Source organism: Glossina fuscipes, unplaced genomic scaffold, assembly GCF_014805625.2.
Source record: "Glossina fuscipes isolate IAEA_lab_2018 unplaced genomic scaffold, Yale_Gfus_2 1, whole genome shotgun sequence".
NCBI classification, from domain to species: domain Eukaryota; kingdom Metazoa; phylum Arthropoda; class Insecta; order Diptera; family Glossinidae; genus Glossina; species Glossina fuscipes.
In genome coordinates this window covers 30,834,519-30,852,765 of record NW_023998415.1, presented here as the reverse complement: position 1 = coordinate 30,852,765, position 18,247 = coordinate 30,834,519, and the positions used below count along the sequence as shown (strand labels likewise).

At 34.0% G+C, this 18,247-nt stretch overlaps 2 protein-coding genes across 3 annotated transcripts in view; one reads left to right on the top strand and one right to left on the bottom strand.

The window, feature by feature from the left end:
* LOC119645266 (neurobeachin-like protein 1) overlaps positions 1-18,247 on the bottom strand; it is a 100,556-nt gene that overhangs the window by 63,313 nt on the left and 18,996 nt on the right. For both annotated transcript variants that reach the window (XM_038045378.1, XM_038045379.1), the window contains one exon: positions 17,614-17,771. In XM_038045378.1, the coding sequence (XP_037901306.1) occupies positions 17,614-17,771 (158 nt within the window). The remainder of the gene's footprint in view (positions 1-17,613; positions 17,772-18,247) is intronic.
* Positions 7,789-16,524, top strand: LOC119645269 (larval cuticle protein A2B). Its single transcript, XM_038045383.1, has 3 exons — positions 7,789-8,010; positions 8,103-8,321; positions 8,440-16,524. Exons 1-3 carry the CDS (start codon positions 7,999-8,001, stop codon positions 8,728-8,730), a joined length of 522 nt encoding a protein of 173 aa, XP_037901311.1. The 5' UTR covers positions 7,789-7,998; the 3' UTR covers positions 8,731-16,524.

Genomic DNA, 18,247 nt, shown 5'->3' with positions numbered 1-18,247 from the left:
TAGATAGATAGATAGATAGATAGATAGATAGATAGATAGATAGATAGTGATTTCGAATCTGCAGATGTGCTAGACAAACTTTCGATATAATTATCAATAATCCATTTATACGTTTCTCGATGTGTTTGCCAAAAAAATTTTATGCCCCATTCTCTACAAGCAAAAAATTCAATCACAATAATCTAAGCCAACTATGTATTATTTAAAGACCAGCTAAGCGTGCGTGTTAAGTAATTTGTTTGTTAAGACAGGAAAACACTACAGTAGGACGCAGCCCATCATTAAATAATCTATATCACTATGTTTAATATAGTTATTCATATAACGACCTTTCGAACTAAGACTTTATGTGAATAAAAAAAATCGACAAAGTGTTCCGATCGGAACCATTTTCAATAGTGTTCGTGTTTGCGTAAAATTTTATTAAAATATTTCAAAAATTACGACCCGTAGGCTGAACACATGATAGACAGACAGACAGACAGACAGACAGACGGATGGATTCAGAATCATTTCCTTGTTATCGAATCGGTATAATAAAAGGTGCCTCTATCTCAAATTTTTGTAGGTGTTGCAAACATCCACACAAACAAAGCCTTTTAGCGTCTAAAAACTGACTTAAAATTATCGAACGTTTCATAAGAGAACGCCACACGATTGTCATTGTGTTCGAGTTTGCGTACGAGAAGTCTGTATCTATCGATCATTGTAAGCAAGCTTATCCGTCCAGGGGCAAAAGTTAATAGCAAGCGTACGCAAGCTCTCTGACATTTATTTATTATAAAATTATTGTCATATCAGATGGTCCGGATAAAAATGCATATTTTTAATAGATTATCGTGCATTTTACGTATTAATATTAACAAATAAGAAAATTATATTCGGCGCTGACCGCATCTTTTATACCCATCACCGTTATCCTAAAAATAAAGGAAAACTAATAAATTTTCATATACCATAATATTAATGGGTGGTTAAAAGTGGAAAATTGTATGGTGTGCGTGTTGTACTTTATGAGCAACTTCCGAAGCATATGGAAAACAAAGGTGTTCACAGATATTATTGCATAGCCATGCGAGCGTTGTAGGCGTGTTCTCTGACCGGTTTCGGTCGTTTTCATATTTTGTTGCTAATTCACATGGAAGAGTATTTATCACAGATACTTCATATACTTCGTTAGTAAAATCCATTTTTTTTTTTATTTATTATTATTATTAATAATTTCGCCAGAGAATAAATTCTAAGACTAAACTCTTAGAAGCACTAGCATCTAAGGCTATCGGCTTTTATTAAAAACTCTACCGCACTTGAGATTCGAACCCACGACCATTGACTTGCTAGTCGAGATTCCTCGCCTTCGGCTACTCAGGCGGATCAAGTTTTTGTAGATTTTATATGCTGTAGTATGTAGTGAGTTACGAGTAAAAAACCAATTTTTTTTTTGTTCCTCTTAAAAAACAGACCTATTCACAGTTTACGTGATATCGTAAGCGCATTCTTTGAGTCACGTCGCCCATTTTCAATACCAACCTGCGTACAAGAAATCCCAAACAAGATTCTGCCAAACTTGAAGTCGATAGCTCCTTTTCGAGCAAAAACTTTACAACAGACATTACACAGACTGATAGACGGACATTGCTTAAATCGGTTCAGAATTTAATGCTGATCAAGAGTATATATAGTGTTTGTGGGGGTCTATGAAGCTTCCTTCCGAGCGTTGCAAATGTTTTGAAAAAATAAATATAACCTTCATCCTCCGATAAGGGGTATAAAAGAGCAGCGGCTATTCAACGTGAACAGTATTTTTCAATGCGCATCGTTCGCCAATGCATATAATACATGAATCAATCAATAATTCCCGGGCTGAGACAAAAATGTATATTATTTTGAGGAAGTGAAAAACGTCAAGTGTCGATCTGTTATTGACTGTCAATTGAGAAAAACTCCGCCCGAATTTAGTATTTGCTCGAAAAGTGTTTCAACCAAGAACACCAATTAGTGAACTGGCGAAAGCGATAGCAACATCAAAAAGCATAAACAAAAAAAAAATAAATAAATATAAGTTATTTTCGATAATCGGAATGAACCGTATTTTCCATATGTGGCGCTATAGCAATTATCATCTGTTTACAAATCTCAAAAGGTTTCCCTAAGGGAGAAAACTTGAACCAAATGGAGAAGTCAATGCGGAAACTGAACGGTATTTTAAAAATCTTGAGAAAAAACTTAGAGAAACGTTGGGCTGATTCTATTACCGTTGAAGGTCACAACTAGGATGCGTTATGCATAAAGTCGAATTTTGTACAATAGGAAAAATTGATCGACGCATTCCACACAAAGTAATCAGAAACTTTAGATAAAAAAAGGGTACAGTCGGGTCGGTGAAAAAGTGTTCTTAAAGGCTAGAGAGCCAGGGAGAAAGAGAGCACATTCGCTTCGTCTAAACGCTTACAATATCCAGAAAGGAAAGTTCGGTGACCTTATGAATTATACATATACATTTTTGACCAATATCAAATGTTGAATGTATCTGACCTTCCGTCTTTCAACCTGGGTGACTATATCGACTTGTAATTCCGTCAAAAGCATTGAAAGTTCTTGCAGGCGATATGATATTGAAAATCGTATAAACTGAGAACATTTCCGCTTTCAAAAGCAAAATGAGTTTGGAGTTAGTGCTAGATATTGGTAAACTACGGCAGATGCAAGGATAAAAATTTGCAAATGTATTCTCTGGATGTTCTTATAGTATCTACACAAAAATGGAGAAAAACGTTTGCATCCATCCAATGACACATAGCATGCCTAAATTTCATTTTGCGTGCGTGTGTGTGTGTGTGTGTGTTTTTTTTTTTAAAGAGATTATTGGGCATAAAGCATTCGGGTGCAGATGAACATATATCAATTTTCTTATTTGTTTTGTTTTTTTTTCTTTCTTCACCTAAAAGTAGATGCAATCAGATCTTAAAAATGATTACTGTACTGTATAAAGGTTTTCAGGTTTACGTTCAGCGGCTCTAGCGTATGTGTGTGTGTACACAGAAGACATTTGGTTGTAGAAAAGAAAATTTACTTTGTCATTAGCGTGTTGTATATCGTGTAAATTTGAAATTATTTAATATTTTTATGTAAAACCAACAATGCAAAGTCATTTGCCCTGCTCTTTTTACTTATTGTAGGGACTTCATTGGATTGATTGCCTTACGATTTGTACCACATCAAGTTATGCATCGACAATATTATTTAGCACACATACTCGTATATTTGATCAAAGCGAATACAGCGCTCAATTTGATCATGTCTGTCTGTGTGTGAAGCGTTCATCCTTTTTGCTTAAGAATTTTGCTTAAAGGATGAAATAAAAGCCTTTTATTATTAAAACAAAAAAAAAAAAAAAAAAAAAAAAAAGGAATTAATTAATACACAATCCACAATTGGTGCATAATTATCAAAAAACTGAAAAATACGGAGCCGTAAGTCATGTCTGAGATTTTGTGGTAAAGAAAATTCCAAGTCACTTGGAAGTTGTTGTTGTGTAGCATGGTCACTAATACCCAGAAAGTGCTGCAAAATCGTATAAAAAACTAGTTTCAGACACACTTTACCTTTCATAAATGGACGCATCTATTTCTCTGTTCATATGGAAAAGCTACTACGTCTGTATTCTTACATTTAAAAACGTTGTTGGAGTATTGTGCAAACTATTTTTCACAATTTCTGCGCCACGGAACAAAAAAATACACTTTGCACCTATTTTCCCGTCCACCTATACAATATACAATCGATACACGAGGACAATAGCCTTTTGCTCTATCGTACAATGAAATGACCATAAAATACAAGCTACACCTGTAGGTATCAAAGGACTCAACACAAGCCTTGATATGTAGGGTTTTGGCACTTGAGGTAAAATTCTTCTGGGCTAAAAAGAAAATTGTTGAAGAGACTTTTTATTCTAAAAAATTTTTTATTATTTTTTCGAAAAATAAATTACTATGATTTAAGTTTAACACATAAAAAATATAATATATTTTATATGAGAAATCATCAAAAAAAAAACATTAACAATTGGACCGGTTTGCAGTTTTCGTGAAAATATAGCTTTTTTTTTTTTTTGTTCTTTAAAACATTTCCACATTCATTTAATCAGGACCGAAATACTATTTTCCATCGGACATTTAAATTATAATGTAAAAAGAATTCGCCTGTTGGTCGCAATATGTCTCAGTGCATCCGTGTGTCAGTTTATGAAAATATCTTGAACATTACGATCCATAGGTTGAGCACAAGTTTATGGACAGACTGGTTCAAAGTGATTCAGAATTGTTGTTCGAATCGATTGTTATAATAAATGGAAGCGGCTTTCTTTTTATGTCGTTCTAGGTGTTGCATATATATACACAGCACCAACGACGTAGTTAACTCTTGCACTACGTTAGCATAAAGAGAAACAAATGTCTTACCTATATGTTATTCTTAAATAGTGTAGTTCTTCTATAGTCTATACTTGTCGAACTGTTTTAAACTAGACGAGACTATATTATATTCAATTGATCGGGCGGGTATTTGAAATCGTTTTCAAAAAGGGGAAACAACATAACTACAACACAACTAATTCGAGTTTTTGCAATATCTTTAAAATAACACTTTTTAGTGAATACCGTAAAGCATCTTCGACAAGTTAATTCCATTTTTAAAATCCTTAACATGATTCACCAAAAAAATAGCAGAGAAAATGATGAGAAAAATTAATAATCAGCGCTAGAGAGAAAGTTGAAAATTTCAAGGGAAAAATTTTTCTACACATTGTAGACGGCTGAAATGACCCATCTGGCAAAAAATATGTTCCCTTAACAGAATAACTATAAATGACTCTTTTTTTTTTGTTTTCAGATTCAAGGTGGGACCATTTCATTCAATTGTTTGCTGCTGAGCCTCTGCCTCTTAAATTGGAGAAATGTCGTGTAAAAATTTATTTTTTTTTTCTATATTTAAATGCACGCTTAATAATCTCCTGGAAGATTATACTTCTTTTTTAGTCGCTAAAGTTTTGTTATCCCTTAGAAAAATGCAGATAACGCAGACAATATTTGTGATACTGTGACTTTTTTTGCAGTTTACTGAGCAGAATATTATGCATCGTTTTTTCCCGACCACGCAAGTAATTATGGTAGTAATAATAGTGATGCAGTTTTCGGTGTCATTCCAGCCGTCTGTCTGTATGTCAGATATGTTTCATTTGTTGTTAAACTAAAAGCAAATTCTTCTCATATTTCGCTTTCGTACTATTTAGGTATGGAAACTCCGGCATAAGAAATCGCTGAGTTGAATATAAATATGCAAATGGATGTAAGCCAAAAATTACATTTCAGAATTATATGAATGCGAGGAAAAAGGAAAGAGGGACAACTGAAGAAATTCTCCGTGTTGCTTACTCCTTCTCGTAATCAATGGATTTTTCGTTTCATTAAAAATATTGCGTAATTATAAGCACTGGCAGATGCTATCGCTGGCAGTCCAATTCTGATGAATTCCCAAATTATTCGTATACTTTGTAAAACACGAGAAATTTTGTTTAACTTACATCCCTTCCATTGCAGAAGCATTGTTTTCATTCAACAGCGGAATTTCGAAAGAGTAACGGCAAGAAAGAAGTTGCCATGAGATATTAGAAAAAGCTTGAATTACTTTATATCTATATACACTAGCTAGAGAAATGGAGAAAGATCTCGGGTAAGCGATGGAAACTTTTATTGAAACCGGGTGAGCAGTCACCCGTATAAAGTGACAGACTTTAAATGGACATTTTTGTCACCAGATAATGCAGCCGCCTTTGGGTCGTTATGATGATGTTGTTAGGAAAAATAAAATTCGCTTCATTTGCTTTATATATTAAGCGAGTAAAACTTTACTGCAGGGATGCCCCTCCAATAATCTTGTGTTTTCGGCTATGATCTAATATGACATATGAATCTCTTCTAATATGTTGTGCACATGTTTCGTATTTTACACTTAATTGCAGTCAAATAAGACGAATAGGACAATGCAGTGATAAAGGAAGAGAGATGAAGAAATCTCTTCGCCTCCAACTTGAAAAAATTGTTCCTTATATTACTACGAAAATCGCATATTTAATAAAATATGAATCTGCATAAAACAAATCCGATTTTCTAAGAAGTAAAATTTCTAATTGGACTCGTAATTCAGCAGACATCATAAGGTGAAGTAGCCCTATTTAGCTGGCGTTTAACACGAAAATCTCAGAAGGAAATTTGTTATTGATGGCTGACCTTTGAAAGGGAATATTTGCCGAAGGCGAAAGTCAAAAGAGTGAAGACACAAACGGAAGAGTCGAGAGGAAGCATGGTAACCTTATAAATACAAGTTTTCGTAAATAATTCATTTGCAAATACAACCTACGTTATCCCAACTAACGGATTCGAATAGAAATGTAAAATCCTTTGACGGCATAATATTTTGAAGTGAGATGTGAAGTGCGAGATAGGGTCACAAGCACTTATGTAATAAGTTATGTATTTTCTATCTGCTTGTACCGCGAAATATTAAACTCCTTTTATTAATTCATTAGATTCTAAATGATTAAAAATTATAGAAATGTTCTTTAACAATTTATGCTCAACACTGTACAGTTATTATAGGCCAAATTGAAAGGAACGAAGGTAAATTGAAAGTTTCATGAAGAAAAATGCAAACCACTTGATATGAAAAGCTTTTGTAAAAACATTCTTAATATTTTTTTTTTTTTTTTTGATTTTCTATAATATCGCCTTTGATTTAAAGTCCTGTTGCGCTGGTGAATGTACGGCAGCCAGATGCAGTAAACGTTGACAGAGAACTTTGGTGTTACATGTAATACTAATGGTAATAATAACAATAATAATAATAATAGCACAGAACTGCTCCCAAAAATATGCTGGTGACTATAGGCCTAAAGAACTTGTCGCGCTTATTATATACATTTACTGTAGGTGACGATCAAATAGGAGGACAATGAGATACCTTTACATCGATTGTCGAATACCCACCAATAACTTATACGATACAGATTCAAAATGTCGCCTTCTTTTTTACATTATGGAATAAATAAAAGGGACACGGCTTCGGGTATGCACGAATTACGTAATAAATAATATGCGTAGTAGTTAAACTCTGCTTAGAGGATCAATTGTGATGACTGTTTCAGTTGGATTCTCTATAAAGGTCTACATACGTACAAATTATAGACAGTTTATGAATTGATTTCATCTATGAAATGCTTTTCCAGTTATTTAACTTTCTTGATAATGATGAAATTTTAGTAGTTTAAGATGAATTCAATATAAGATATTAGAGAGGGAATCTTCATCAGATCTTAAACTTTTAATGCATATTATATTTGGAGGTTACAAAAATCACAACAAAATTGTAATGCCATGCATCCATCTATCAATCCATCCATGTATCGATTGTTGATTGTTGCTAACTGCTTAATAATAACAATGCAGTAACACAAACGTTTGTTGTACTTTATTATACAATGCTGTTGTTATAGGTGCTCCGCATATATGTTTTTGGTATGTTTCTGTCATATAGATTCTGTCTATGTTGCGCGTATACAATAATTTTGCATAAATTTTACCCACCACCGCACTAAATCTATGTAAGAGGGCGGCGGTTATTGTTAGAAATGTGTGCGTATGCACATATATGTTTGATACGCGTTTTATTAAAAAAAAAAAACAAAAAAAAAAGAAAAACAAACAAATCAAGAAAAACAAATGAATTTTATATTAACAAAAAAAAAAAAAAAAAAATAAACCAAAACAAAAATTTTCTTAAGTGTGGCACAAGCTAACATAAGTTTTCTTGTCGAGTATATAAGGAACTGTATGATGGATTTAGAATTGCAAACAGCGTTTGAATTTAAGACGGTTTTAATTCATTAGCACACGCACGGTATAGTTAAGTTCGTTGTCTAGCATTTTCATAGCAAACAATATGGTACAAAAGGCGAGTTATCCTTTGTCCTATAGTCGAAGAAAGGCAAAAATTAAAATAAATCGAAATGTGTTGTTGTTGTTGTTGTTGTTTTGGTTTTGCAGTTAATTATATTCAGTGCTCTTATGGCTATAGCGTCGGCAGTCGTTCTACCAGCGCCCGCATATCATGGACCGTTCACGTATGCCGCACCAGCTGTCGCGAAATACGCTGCTCCTGTTTACCCAGCTGTGGCGAAGGTCGCTGCTCCTGTTGTAGCTAAAGTGGCGGTACCCGAACCATACGATCCTAATCCTCAGTATAGTTACAGTTATGATATTCATGTAGGTACCCGCCCATAAGGATATCTATTTAATCGACATCATAACACCTATGATTTTATTTGGTTGGTTGGTTTTTTTTTTTTTTTTTTTTTTTTTTTTTTTTTTTTTTTTTGTGCAGGATGGTTCTACCGGTGACGTTAAGAGTCAACATGAAACCCGTAATGGTGATGTTGTGGAAGGTGCTTACTCCTTGGTCGAACCGGATGGTACTAGACGCATTGTACAGTATACCGCTGATCCCGTTCATGGTTTTAATGCCGTTGTACAAAGAGAACCGTTAGCCGTTAAAGTTGCTGCACCTGTGGCCAAAGTAGTAGCGCCCGGCCCTGTTCTTGCCAAGCCCGTATTTTCGGCCTACCCAGCTGTCGCAAAAGTACCCGCTTTTCCCGCTTATGCTTATCATCATTAAATGTTTTTATAAAACTTGTGATCATTAACATGTTGACGACCGATAATCAGTTCGCTATGGAATACGTTTAAACTGCCTTTGTTACTTTATTTTGTTATTTATGTAAATGCATAACTAGCCGCAATAACTGTTTATTTAAAATGTATGTAAACCTCAATCAACTCCTAGTTCTAGATTTCATTCAAGTCATGAGAAAAATGATTATTTTATTAAATATATGTGTATATATGTGTAATTTTAAATGAATAACTTTTCGTTTCGTTTGTTCATCTCTTTTTTGTTTTTTCCTTCTACGATTGATTTATTTTTATTTTCTATAATCAGCACCTAATGTGCGTCAAAAATTTTTGGCATCATTTTTTTAATTTTGTTTTTTTTTTTTTTTTTTTCTGAAAATCTTAATGAAAAATTCTGCGTAGAGAGTATTTTAGATGAAGTTTTTAAAAACATAACAACTCTCAATTTTCTCAATTATGTGGCAATATAAACGAGACTTAAGAAATGATATCGAATAATAATTAATTTCTTTAATTTTTAATTTCAACTTATTTACATAAACAATGAGGTAAGGACTTTTACGTGCAATCGTAAAACAATCAATTGGTTCATTGACAATAATCATAGCAATCAAATATTTTCGATTTTTTAATGTTTTTGATAAACTGTCGCTTCAAGCTTAATATCTAGCTGTCTAGATTGTAATTTAATATTAATAAAATTACATATTGAAATTTTAATTTATTTCTCCAAGTTTTCATAAAAGAATTTTTTTTTTTTTTTTGATTACTGCCATAGTATGACCATATTTAAGGTCAATCTTTGGATAGTGTGATTTTAGGATCTCTGGTGGATGCCACTGATTGTTATAAATGAAAGTACATAAATAGTGTCTTCGTATTCTATTCCTAGGTTAGCATAAATATCTATGTCATATTAATGACCTAAACGTAGTAAGTACGATGAAGGCAAAGTATAAACGATTAAATGACTTCATCTTGATTGTTGGATCAAGTTTTTCTCGACGACCGAACATAGTTTTTAAAAATTTTTCTTTATTCCATAAGACCCGGAAATATGTAGCGCAGACTATGAAAGTTATAGGGCAAGTGAGCACAGTTCTAGATAGTTGTCAATCCGTAAATATCCGCCAATCTTACTTAAGAAATTTAATACGATGCATATGCTTCTTCATTGCATTTTGCAAATAAAATATCACGATCGTAATAAAAACTTCAAAAATCAACTTAAACCATCGATTCTGACTTGTGTTCTGGATAATACATGTTTACTTTTTTGTTTACTTTGTATTTTCTTTTCGTGCATTTGTCTTGTGTCTCACTGACAATATTGTCTTTTTAGTCGTTTTGCTAAGGTAAGTATCGCGGCTACCGCGGCTGTGCGTTTGTTAGTTTATATTAAAAAAAGGGAAAAAATATTGAAAAAAAGTTGACAATTGACATTTTATATTATTTAATAATTCTCAAACCTTTTTTCAAGTGGGAGCATTTAATGTTTCATAGGTAACTACCTAATAAAGTGACCGTCAGATAAAAACTGCCAATAGATGTCACTTATTGGCGGATAAATCACCACAAAGGAGAAAAATAAAAAATTCGGACTTTCCGTTACTGTCATCCGGTGAGACCACTACGATTGATAAAAAATATGTTGCAATTTCTTCAACTGACGCTAGCATAACAATATCACAGATTAGCCCTTTCGCCGTAAACGTCATAACAACACATATTGACTCTGTTTTTATCGCTCGCGATGGTAATCTACTTGTTCTCGTTGGTAATGCACGTGCGACAGCGAAAGTCTTGAAGTTCAAATCACTTGCTAATTTGTGCCCAATTTCCGCTAAATTGCGCGCCAAACTCAACTCAGTGAAAGGCGTGTTTAAAACATCCACCAGAAGAGGAAATAGTTCGTCAAATGCGTACTCAAAATGTAACTGAAGTTTATAAGTTCACTAAACTAAACTCGGCGTTAGGTAAACAATCTTTAAGTTATGTATAATTGCGTGAGATTCTAAAAAGCAAAACGTATGCACGTACTGCAGTATTGGCGAAGCGCGACGAAAGCACCGGGAAATAAATCCAACAATACAAGGAACTAACAAGAGTAATACCTATGTCATATTATCGCCTCGCTCCCAGCGGGCCATCAACACCAACTCCTGCTAATGACAAATCTGACCTATCATCCGGAACAAATAATGTTAAAAAAAAATAAAGGAACAACAAATATTCAAAAAGTCAAAACAACAACATTTATCCTTAAGCCTAATAAACTAAACCCGCACAATGTACTATGAGTGCTTTCAACCCAACCTTTACGTCCCTTCAAGAGACCCATCGCAGAAATTCTTGTAATCCTATCCCACCCAACTCATATACTGAATACTTCGTGAATGCTGATCAAAATTCAAATATTCAACCCAAGGGGTTGGTATTTTTAGAAAGTTCAATATCGCTCAAAAACGCATTAATTTAAACTCAAACATTCAGACCATTGCGATATAAATTAATTTAATCAAAAAATGTGCAGTGCTTTCGCTCTATATCCCACCTTCGCAGTCGTTTTCTCAGCAGGAGCTTTATAATTCCTATTTTCCGCATTTGCTCCCCCTTTAATTATATGTGACGACTTTAACAGCCTTAAACCCTATCTGGGGTTTGCCAGGGTGCAATAGTCATGGTACTTCATTCAAAGCAATTGCCTTTAAGCAATTGCAAGTTAAATCATGGAAGATCAACACGTTTCTCAGCTCGTCGCACCTTTTCGCTTATTTATTTAACTTGCTGTTCTCCGCCACTTTTTCCTTTTGTTTTCTGGTCTATTTCTGATGATATACATAGTAGTGATCGCTCTCCAATAATACACGTTCTTAATCCTTCAAACTCCTTTGTTACTCCGGTAAAACAAGTTAAGCTCCTCTTGTGTGAAGCGGATTGGATTAATTACTCCAAATAGGCCGAGCCATTTTTGAATTCAAAGACATTTAGCGGGGATGCAGCCATGATGCTGCTATTATGTGTACGGCCATTCGCACAGCTGCTCATCTCTCTATTCCTCAACAGCTTTTTTTAACAGCTTTAACTGAAAGACGAATTGTGTTCATGGCACCGCTTTAACCGATGTCCTAATCATGATCATTTGTTATTATATAAAAAGGTCAATGCTCTGTTCAGAAAGGAATTATGAAAGTCAAAGGCGTTTGGAAGTTTTTTCGAAACGAAATCACAGAAACACATAAATGAAGATTGTCTGGAACAAAAGCAAGAAACTCAGTGAAACTTCAAATTTGAATGAAAATTTCTGCCATCTGCAGAGATGAGACCTGTAATTATTTTCAAAAAATGTGCTACGAATACTCCTTTAAGAGCAACCTCTCTAATGTCTTTGTCGAAAATAAACTTCAATTTCTCTTCCGAATGCTATTGATAGATGTGCCATATTCCTGGAAAATTATACATCTATCTACCTTAGAACTTGAAAGTTGTTTCTCCAAATCAACGGTGAGGACATCCGGTCTAGATTGCATTTCTTACTAAATAATCACTACTTAGTCTAATTCAAGCAAAAAGATATTAGTGAACCTTTATTATATGGGATTTTTCCAATTCCAAAGTCTAAAAATGTATCCATCGCATCGAACTATGGTCCAATCTTTCTCCTATTTTGTCTTGCAAAGTTATTGGATAAGATCGACATTCTAAAATCAGCTACAGAACGCGATATTAAAACTAGTAGGGCTTGATATCTAATTTTCTTCTTTACAGTTCAGTCAGCCTATCGGCTTCAATGTTTTCTTCTTAGTCTAAGGATTTATTTCATGATAATAATAATAATAAAATTTAAAGGTAAACGGTCAAGTTCTCTACCTATAGCCTATCAGCCACATCAAATATATTTCTCAAATCAAAGTGAATATGTTTCATCAAAAATACAGAAGAAATTTGATAGTAACATGGTATGTAAACGCAAGCGTCCTATTTCGCACACGTATAGACAGTATTGATGATAATTGATGCTGTTCATTTACTGCTACTGCTACTGCTGCAAGATGACGTTGCTAAAATAAAAAAACATACATCTAATATATATACTGAATATATCCGAAAAGTTATTTCCGCAGACCAAAGTGACAAAAAGACCAAAACGACTTTGAAGAATAAATTTTAAGATCAACACTTATATTGCGCAAACTTTTCGAATCAATTGGCGTAATTTTTCATTTCAGAAGGAAGAAAAAAAAAATAGACAGCAAGTTCGGAGATTCTAAAGATTACTTTAACAGAGAGGCGTGGTTTGTCAAGTGGTTTCCAAAGGAAACGTGGCTCTATTACTACGTTAATCTTCTATCAAACGTGCATGGCTATCGAAAGTCCAACAGCCGAATTATTACCTCGTAAATGTGTCGTATATCATTTGCATCGAAGCATGGGTAGAAAATTTTAAATTATTCAAAAATGTCAATTTTCTTACTCTATACCAGGGGTCCCCGCACGCGTAGATCGATTGCGCTGGATAACTTGATAAGTACAAACAGCAATTGGGGATTAACAAAGCCAAACACCAAATGGTGTGGCATGCAGACGTCACGGAAGAGATGTAAAATAAAAATATCTTTAATGATGTTCTCGAAACCTTGATTTTCGAGCTTGCCGTACAAGAACTTGAACTGCATCGTTAAAACTATCTCTGTATTGGGCGAATTTTTAGGTATAGGTATTTTCGATATTCATTATATATTATCGTCGATTTTAAAGTCCTGAGAGATTATTTTCCACGTTTTGTCCGTTCAGCGAAATTCTGCAGAAAAAATACGCCGCAGGTGTTATAGCAGCCAACTGCGGGCCTATAGGGCCACTCATCCGTCCCTGCCTATATTCTATTTGTTTTTATTGTCCCTAATCGTTTTACGTCGCTGAAGAGAGTGTCCCTCAGTCATTCAGGGATGGCGGCTAAGCTGAGCTTGCCAACCCCTATCCGTAAAGTTTAGTAGCCCTGTCGGTTATTCAGGGATGATGACTAAGCTGAGCCTGCCATCCCCTATCCGTAAAGCCAAAAAATAACATTGTTGGTAACGTCAAATAAATATGTTGCCTGTGATTACTCACCTCTGGCTGCTGTAACGCGACTGAAAGGATGAGCGTATTGCGACACGCTCTTTTATAGTCGCGATCACTATCGCTGTCCCGTTATATAGATGTTTTGACTATACCTGTGTTACAATCTCAACACTCACTTGTATATGTGTTGTAATGATATTCTTACGTATATCTTATTATGAATGCTAACTTAGGTATCAAATAGTATGATCGAACATGTATAGAAGCCGCTAACGATTCAATGTGCTAGCTGTCAATATACAAGCATGACAACGCCCGTAAATAGAGACCATTAGGTACATGACTTTGCAAAATCACAAGACCGTTAGGTATGTGCCTTTGCATAATGTGAATAGTTCAATGCTAAATGTAGCTTGTTGATAAGTAAAAGTAAAAAACGTATGCAGGTATATAGGCATGTTGCGCAACGGATTGCAACTTGTTCATCGAGAGAATTTATGACTTGTTTCCCTAGGAAAAGATCAGGCATGGTAATACTTATGTATATTACTTATATGTGTGTTACTTATACATATATTATTGATAGGCATATTTTTCTGTTTCGGAGACATAGCATATAATGAGCGGACTATCCATACAACGTATGTTGCATAGTCCTGATACAATGAGTTTTTCTTCTTCTTGTTTTCTTTCTTCTTTATATATATTTTCTATTTTAGATGAACCTAAATTACCAAAGGTTTGTGCGGGAAAGGATGATCTCACGGTAGCGCAGAGGAAGATACTCGTATCCAAGAGAAGGTGTGTAAGGCAATGGTCAACCAAAGGGATATTTAGTCTTTAGTGCGGAAGAACAAAACAGACTGAAAGGTTTTAGGGTCTAATGGTAGACATTTGTGCAGACGGATTTATTATCAGTAAGGAAGGAAAACGCTTCCTTTACAGTACTTTACAACTTTAACTTTCATATCTGAAAGTCCGAATATCACACTTATTAAAAAAGCCTTTTTAAATTTTATGCCCATCATTGAAGGGCGGGGAGTTTATTCATTTTATCAATCCGTTTGCAACACCCAAAGGAAGATTCAGAGACACACCACAAAGCATATATTTCTTGACCACCATCAGATTCTGAACCGATTTACGCATTCCCCTTTGGTAGAAACATTGAAAGTTCTTGCTTGCAGGTTGGCGTTCAAAACGGGTCATATCGGTTGACAGACACACCTAAAGCACTATGTAGACTGCAAATACCTATGTTTTTCAAAAGGAACAAAAATTGATTATTTACTTATTTACTTATTTACGCTATAGGAGATAAATCCACAAAAATTCGAACATATATGCTGTGGGTGATACTGTAGTGGCTGTACAAAAATCGACAAAAAATTGACCACGCGCATCCGATGTAGATGAAGATTTAATTTTTTTTTTTTCAATATCTTTATAACGCGCAGAAACCAGCTTAAAGGTGCAAGGTTTTCGAATGTCCTTCTCATTCCGGCATAACGCTTTTCTTGCACCAGTACATATATTATATTTTTCTGAATAAAAAGGATACTTACAACAGGTATTACACAGAGAGACAGACGAACGGACGGACATGCTTAAATCAATTCAGAGATTGATGTTGCTCAAGAATATATACGCTTTATGGAGTCACTGAAGCTGCTACCTGGTTGTTTCAAACTTTCTGACAAAAACCAAAGATCAATGATCAATCAAAGCCCTCATCCTTCGATGATGGATATAAAAGCGTAACTGGAACCTTTTATGCAAGAGATCTCTCACTTGCTATCGTTCCCGACATGTTTGTTCCTGTTTCTCTTATAGTTTTTGAGAATATCTTAGATTTTGAGAATCTTAGTTTTTCCTTTTTTTTTCATTGCTGACTGCGACAAATTTATGCCTACTAGTGCTAAATGGCGGGCATTGTAATGATACTGCGCTCAACGAACAACTGAATGTTTTATAAAAAAAATCCAATTGATACATGACAAATTGCAGTCGTCCTTTGTCAATAAGGACATTTCCCGCTCTTTGAACGTATGGCCGGAAACTACTGATTATGTAGCATTCTATGCACCTATGCTAGGCACCTTCGAAAACGATTGTGAAAAACTTAGGAAAGAAAGACTTTTCAAACAATCATAGCGATTAAGCTAATCGCCAGTCATCCACTTTTCATTAAGAATCGTTCAGTCATTCAAAGCAAGCTAACTAACTAACTAACTAACTAATGATGAGTCTCATAGGCTTACAACTTATTCTTCAGTAACTTTAGTGCTTTCTTTTTTTTTTGTAACGGTCGAAGAAATTCGTAATAGCCAGTGTTGAAATGTAGTTTTACACAGGGCCACAAAGGCGGGGATAAATTGAAAGACTGAAAGCGAGTTTCAGTGACTAAAAGCGATTTCAATGGGGAATACTTTGAAAAAGCATTTTTGTATTTTCCTTATGCTTATGCTATTATCTATGAAATTTTAACGCCTTTACATACGAAGTGCAAACTTGATCTGTTATTTACTACGAGCTACAAGCGTGTTGTGACTTTATTCCACAACGCACAACGCTCAACGGCATGTCCAAAATCGAATTGAACACTAAGCCGCTAATAAGGCGACAAGTTGAAACTAATCTGTTGGATTTATTACCACATTAGAGTTATTAGTGAATAATAATTATTTAAATATGTATTTGAAAGTCGAGTAAAAATTGTTTTTATCGGTTGAAGACGAACCTACGACACCTGATATACCAGTTATATGAGTATATACTTTACACCGACCAGGGCACATCGTTTAGAGAAAGGTTTAGATGTTTTTCTCTTCATCAGTCTTTTTTTATTTCTCTCTTTCTGCAATTAACGGTTCAAACAGTTTCATTCGCGAGCATAAAAAGAGTATATATATATATATATATATATATATATATATGTGTCAGGTTTGTGTCAGAGTTCATGGCTTAAAAAATTTCAATGAACGGAGGACGCATGCATGTGCAGTACTAGGACGATGCAAAATTTTATACTGCTCAAGACTACGATGGCGGTCGAGATGTTATGCCGAATGTTACAAACCCAATGTACACACACACACTAATCATTTTGTGTTTTCTTCTCTATAGTATAGTAACGAATACAATTGTAATATAATCGTAATGTAATGTTGTCAAAAGATCGAAATAAGTTAATTAACCGAAAAAGTTTCAAGGAAATCATGTGATCATTATGCGCGAGTACACACATGAAATTTCCACAACAATACACTTTCAAACGTACTATAAATAACCTTCAATATATAAACCATAACCAAGCCCGGATTTTGTATGGTGTCTCTGATATGACACTTACGCACTTTGCACATTTGATATATAAAATATGTACAGAAACTTCTATTTTACATATTTTTTTTTTTTTTTTTTTTTTTTTTTCAATTTATTTATTTATCTTTAATCGAAAACAAAAACAAAATCAAGGTGCGTTACCTTAATTGATATTATTTTGATACGTTTTATAAAAGATTGCAAAAAAGGAAAATAATTGAGAAAAAAAAATATAATAATAATAATAATAATAATAAATAAATAAATAAATAAATAACTTGAATTATGCAACAGACGTAGTACGTAAATCGAATATTCTTACTAATATATAGAAATAGTAAAATGTTTTTAATTTAATATTTAAATTGATTTTTTCCTAATCTACTTGAGCTAAGTATATTTTCTGCATAATGTCACTATAAGTGACATTAAGTTGTTTTTGTTTGAATTATATGAATATTTAATAAATTTTTGCACTTACCCCGTAAACCACGGACCGCGCGGCCCGTACAAGAAACGTTTCGCGCATTTCCATTTCTTCTTAATGTGACTGCATTTTCTTTTATGATGTAATGCAGCCGCACTCAACCGTTTAGTTTCTTCAAGCTGGTGCACCTTCCAGGGTATAATAATTTTTTTCTGTTAAAATATAAATAAATAAAAATAAAAAATAAAAAACATCAAATGACTAAAAACCGATAAAAACATTATAATTAGGCCGGACCGACTATAGAATACCCTAGATTACTTTACCTAATAATATTTTTCATTTCTTTTTGCGATAAAATACCGCAGTATCGCAGTTCCATGTCAATACGTACTCATTATCCTTGTATGAGTGTAGCGTGGCTTAATTGCAGTAAAATTAATTATCTTGTAAAAAATCTTATTATTCTCCCTTTTCGTCATAAGGTACGACAAAGTAGAGACTTTAATTGCCATATAAAAATTTAGTTTTTTATGAGAACCCTTGCACAGAGGAAGAGTGTAAACAATAGATCTATGCGGCGCAGAGCTCACACAGTTAATTTTGGATCTATTTTCGTCAAGAAAATTTTGAAAAATTGCACTTTTCAACCAAATAAAGGCTTACTGTCAAAAATCGTTATACGGCG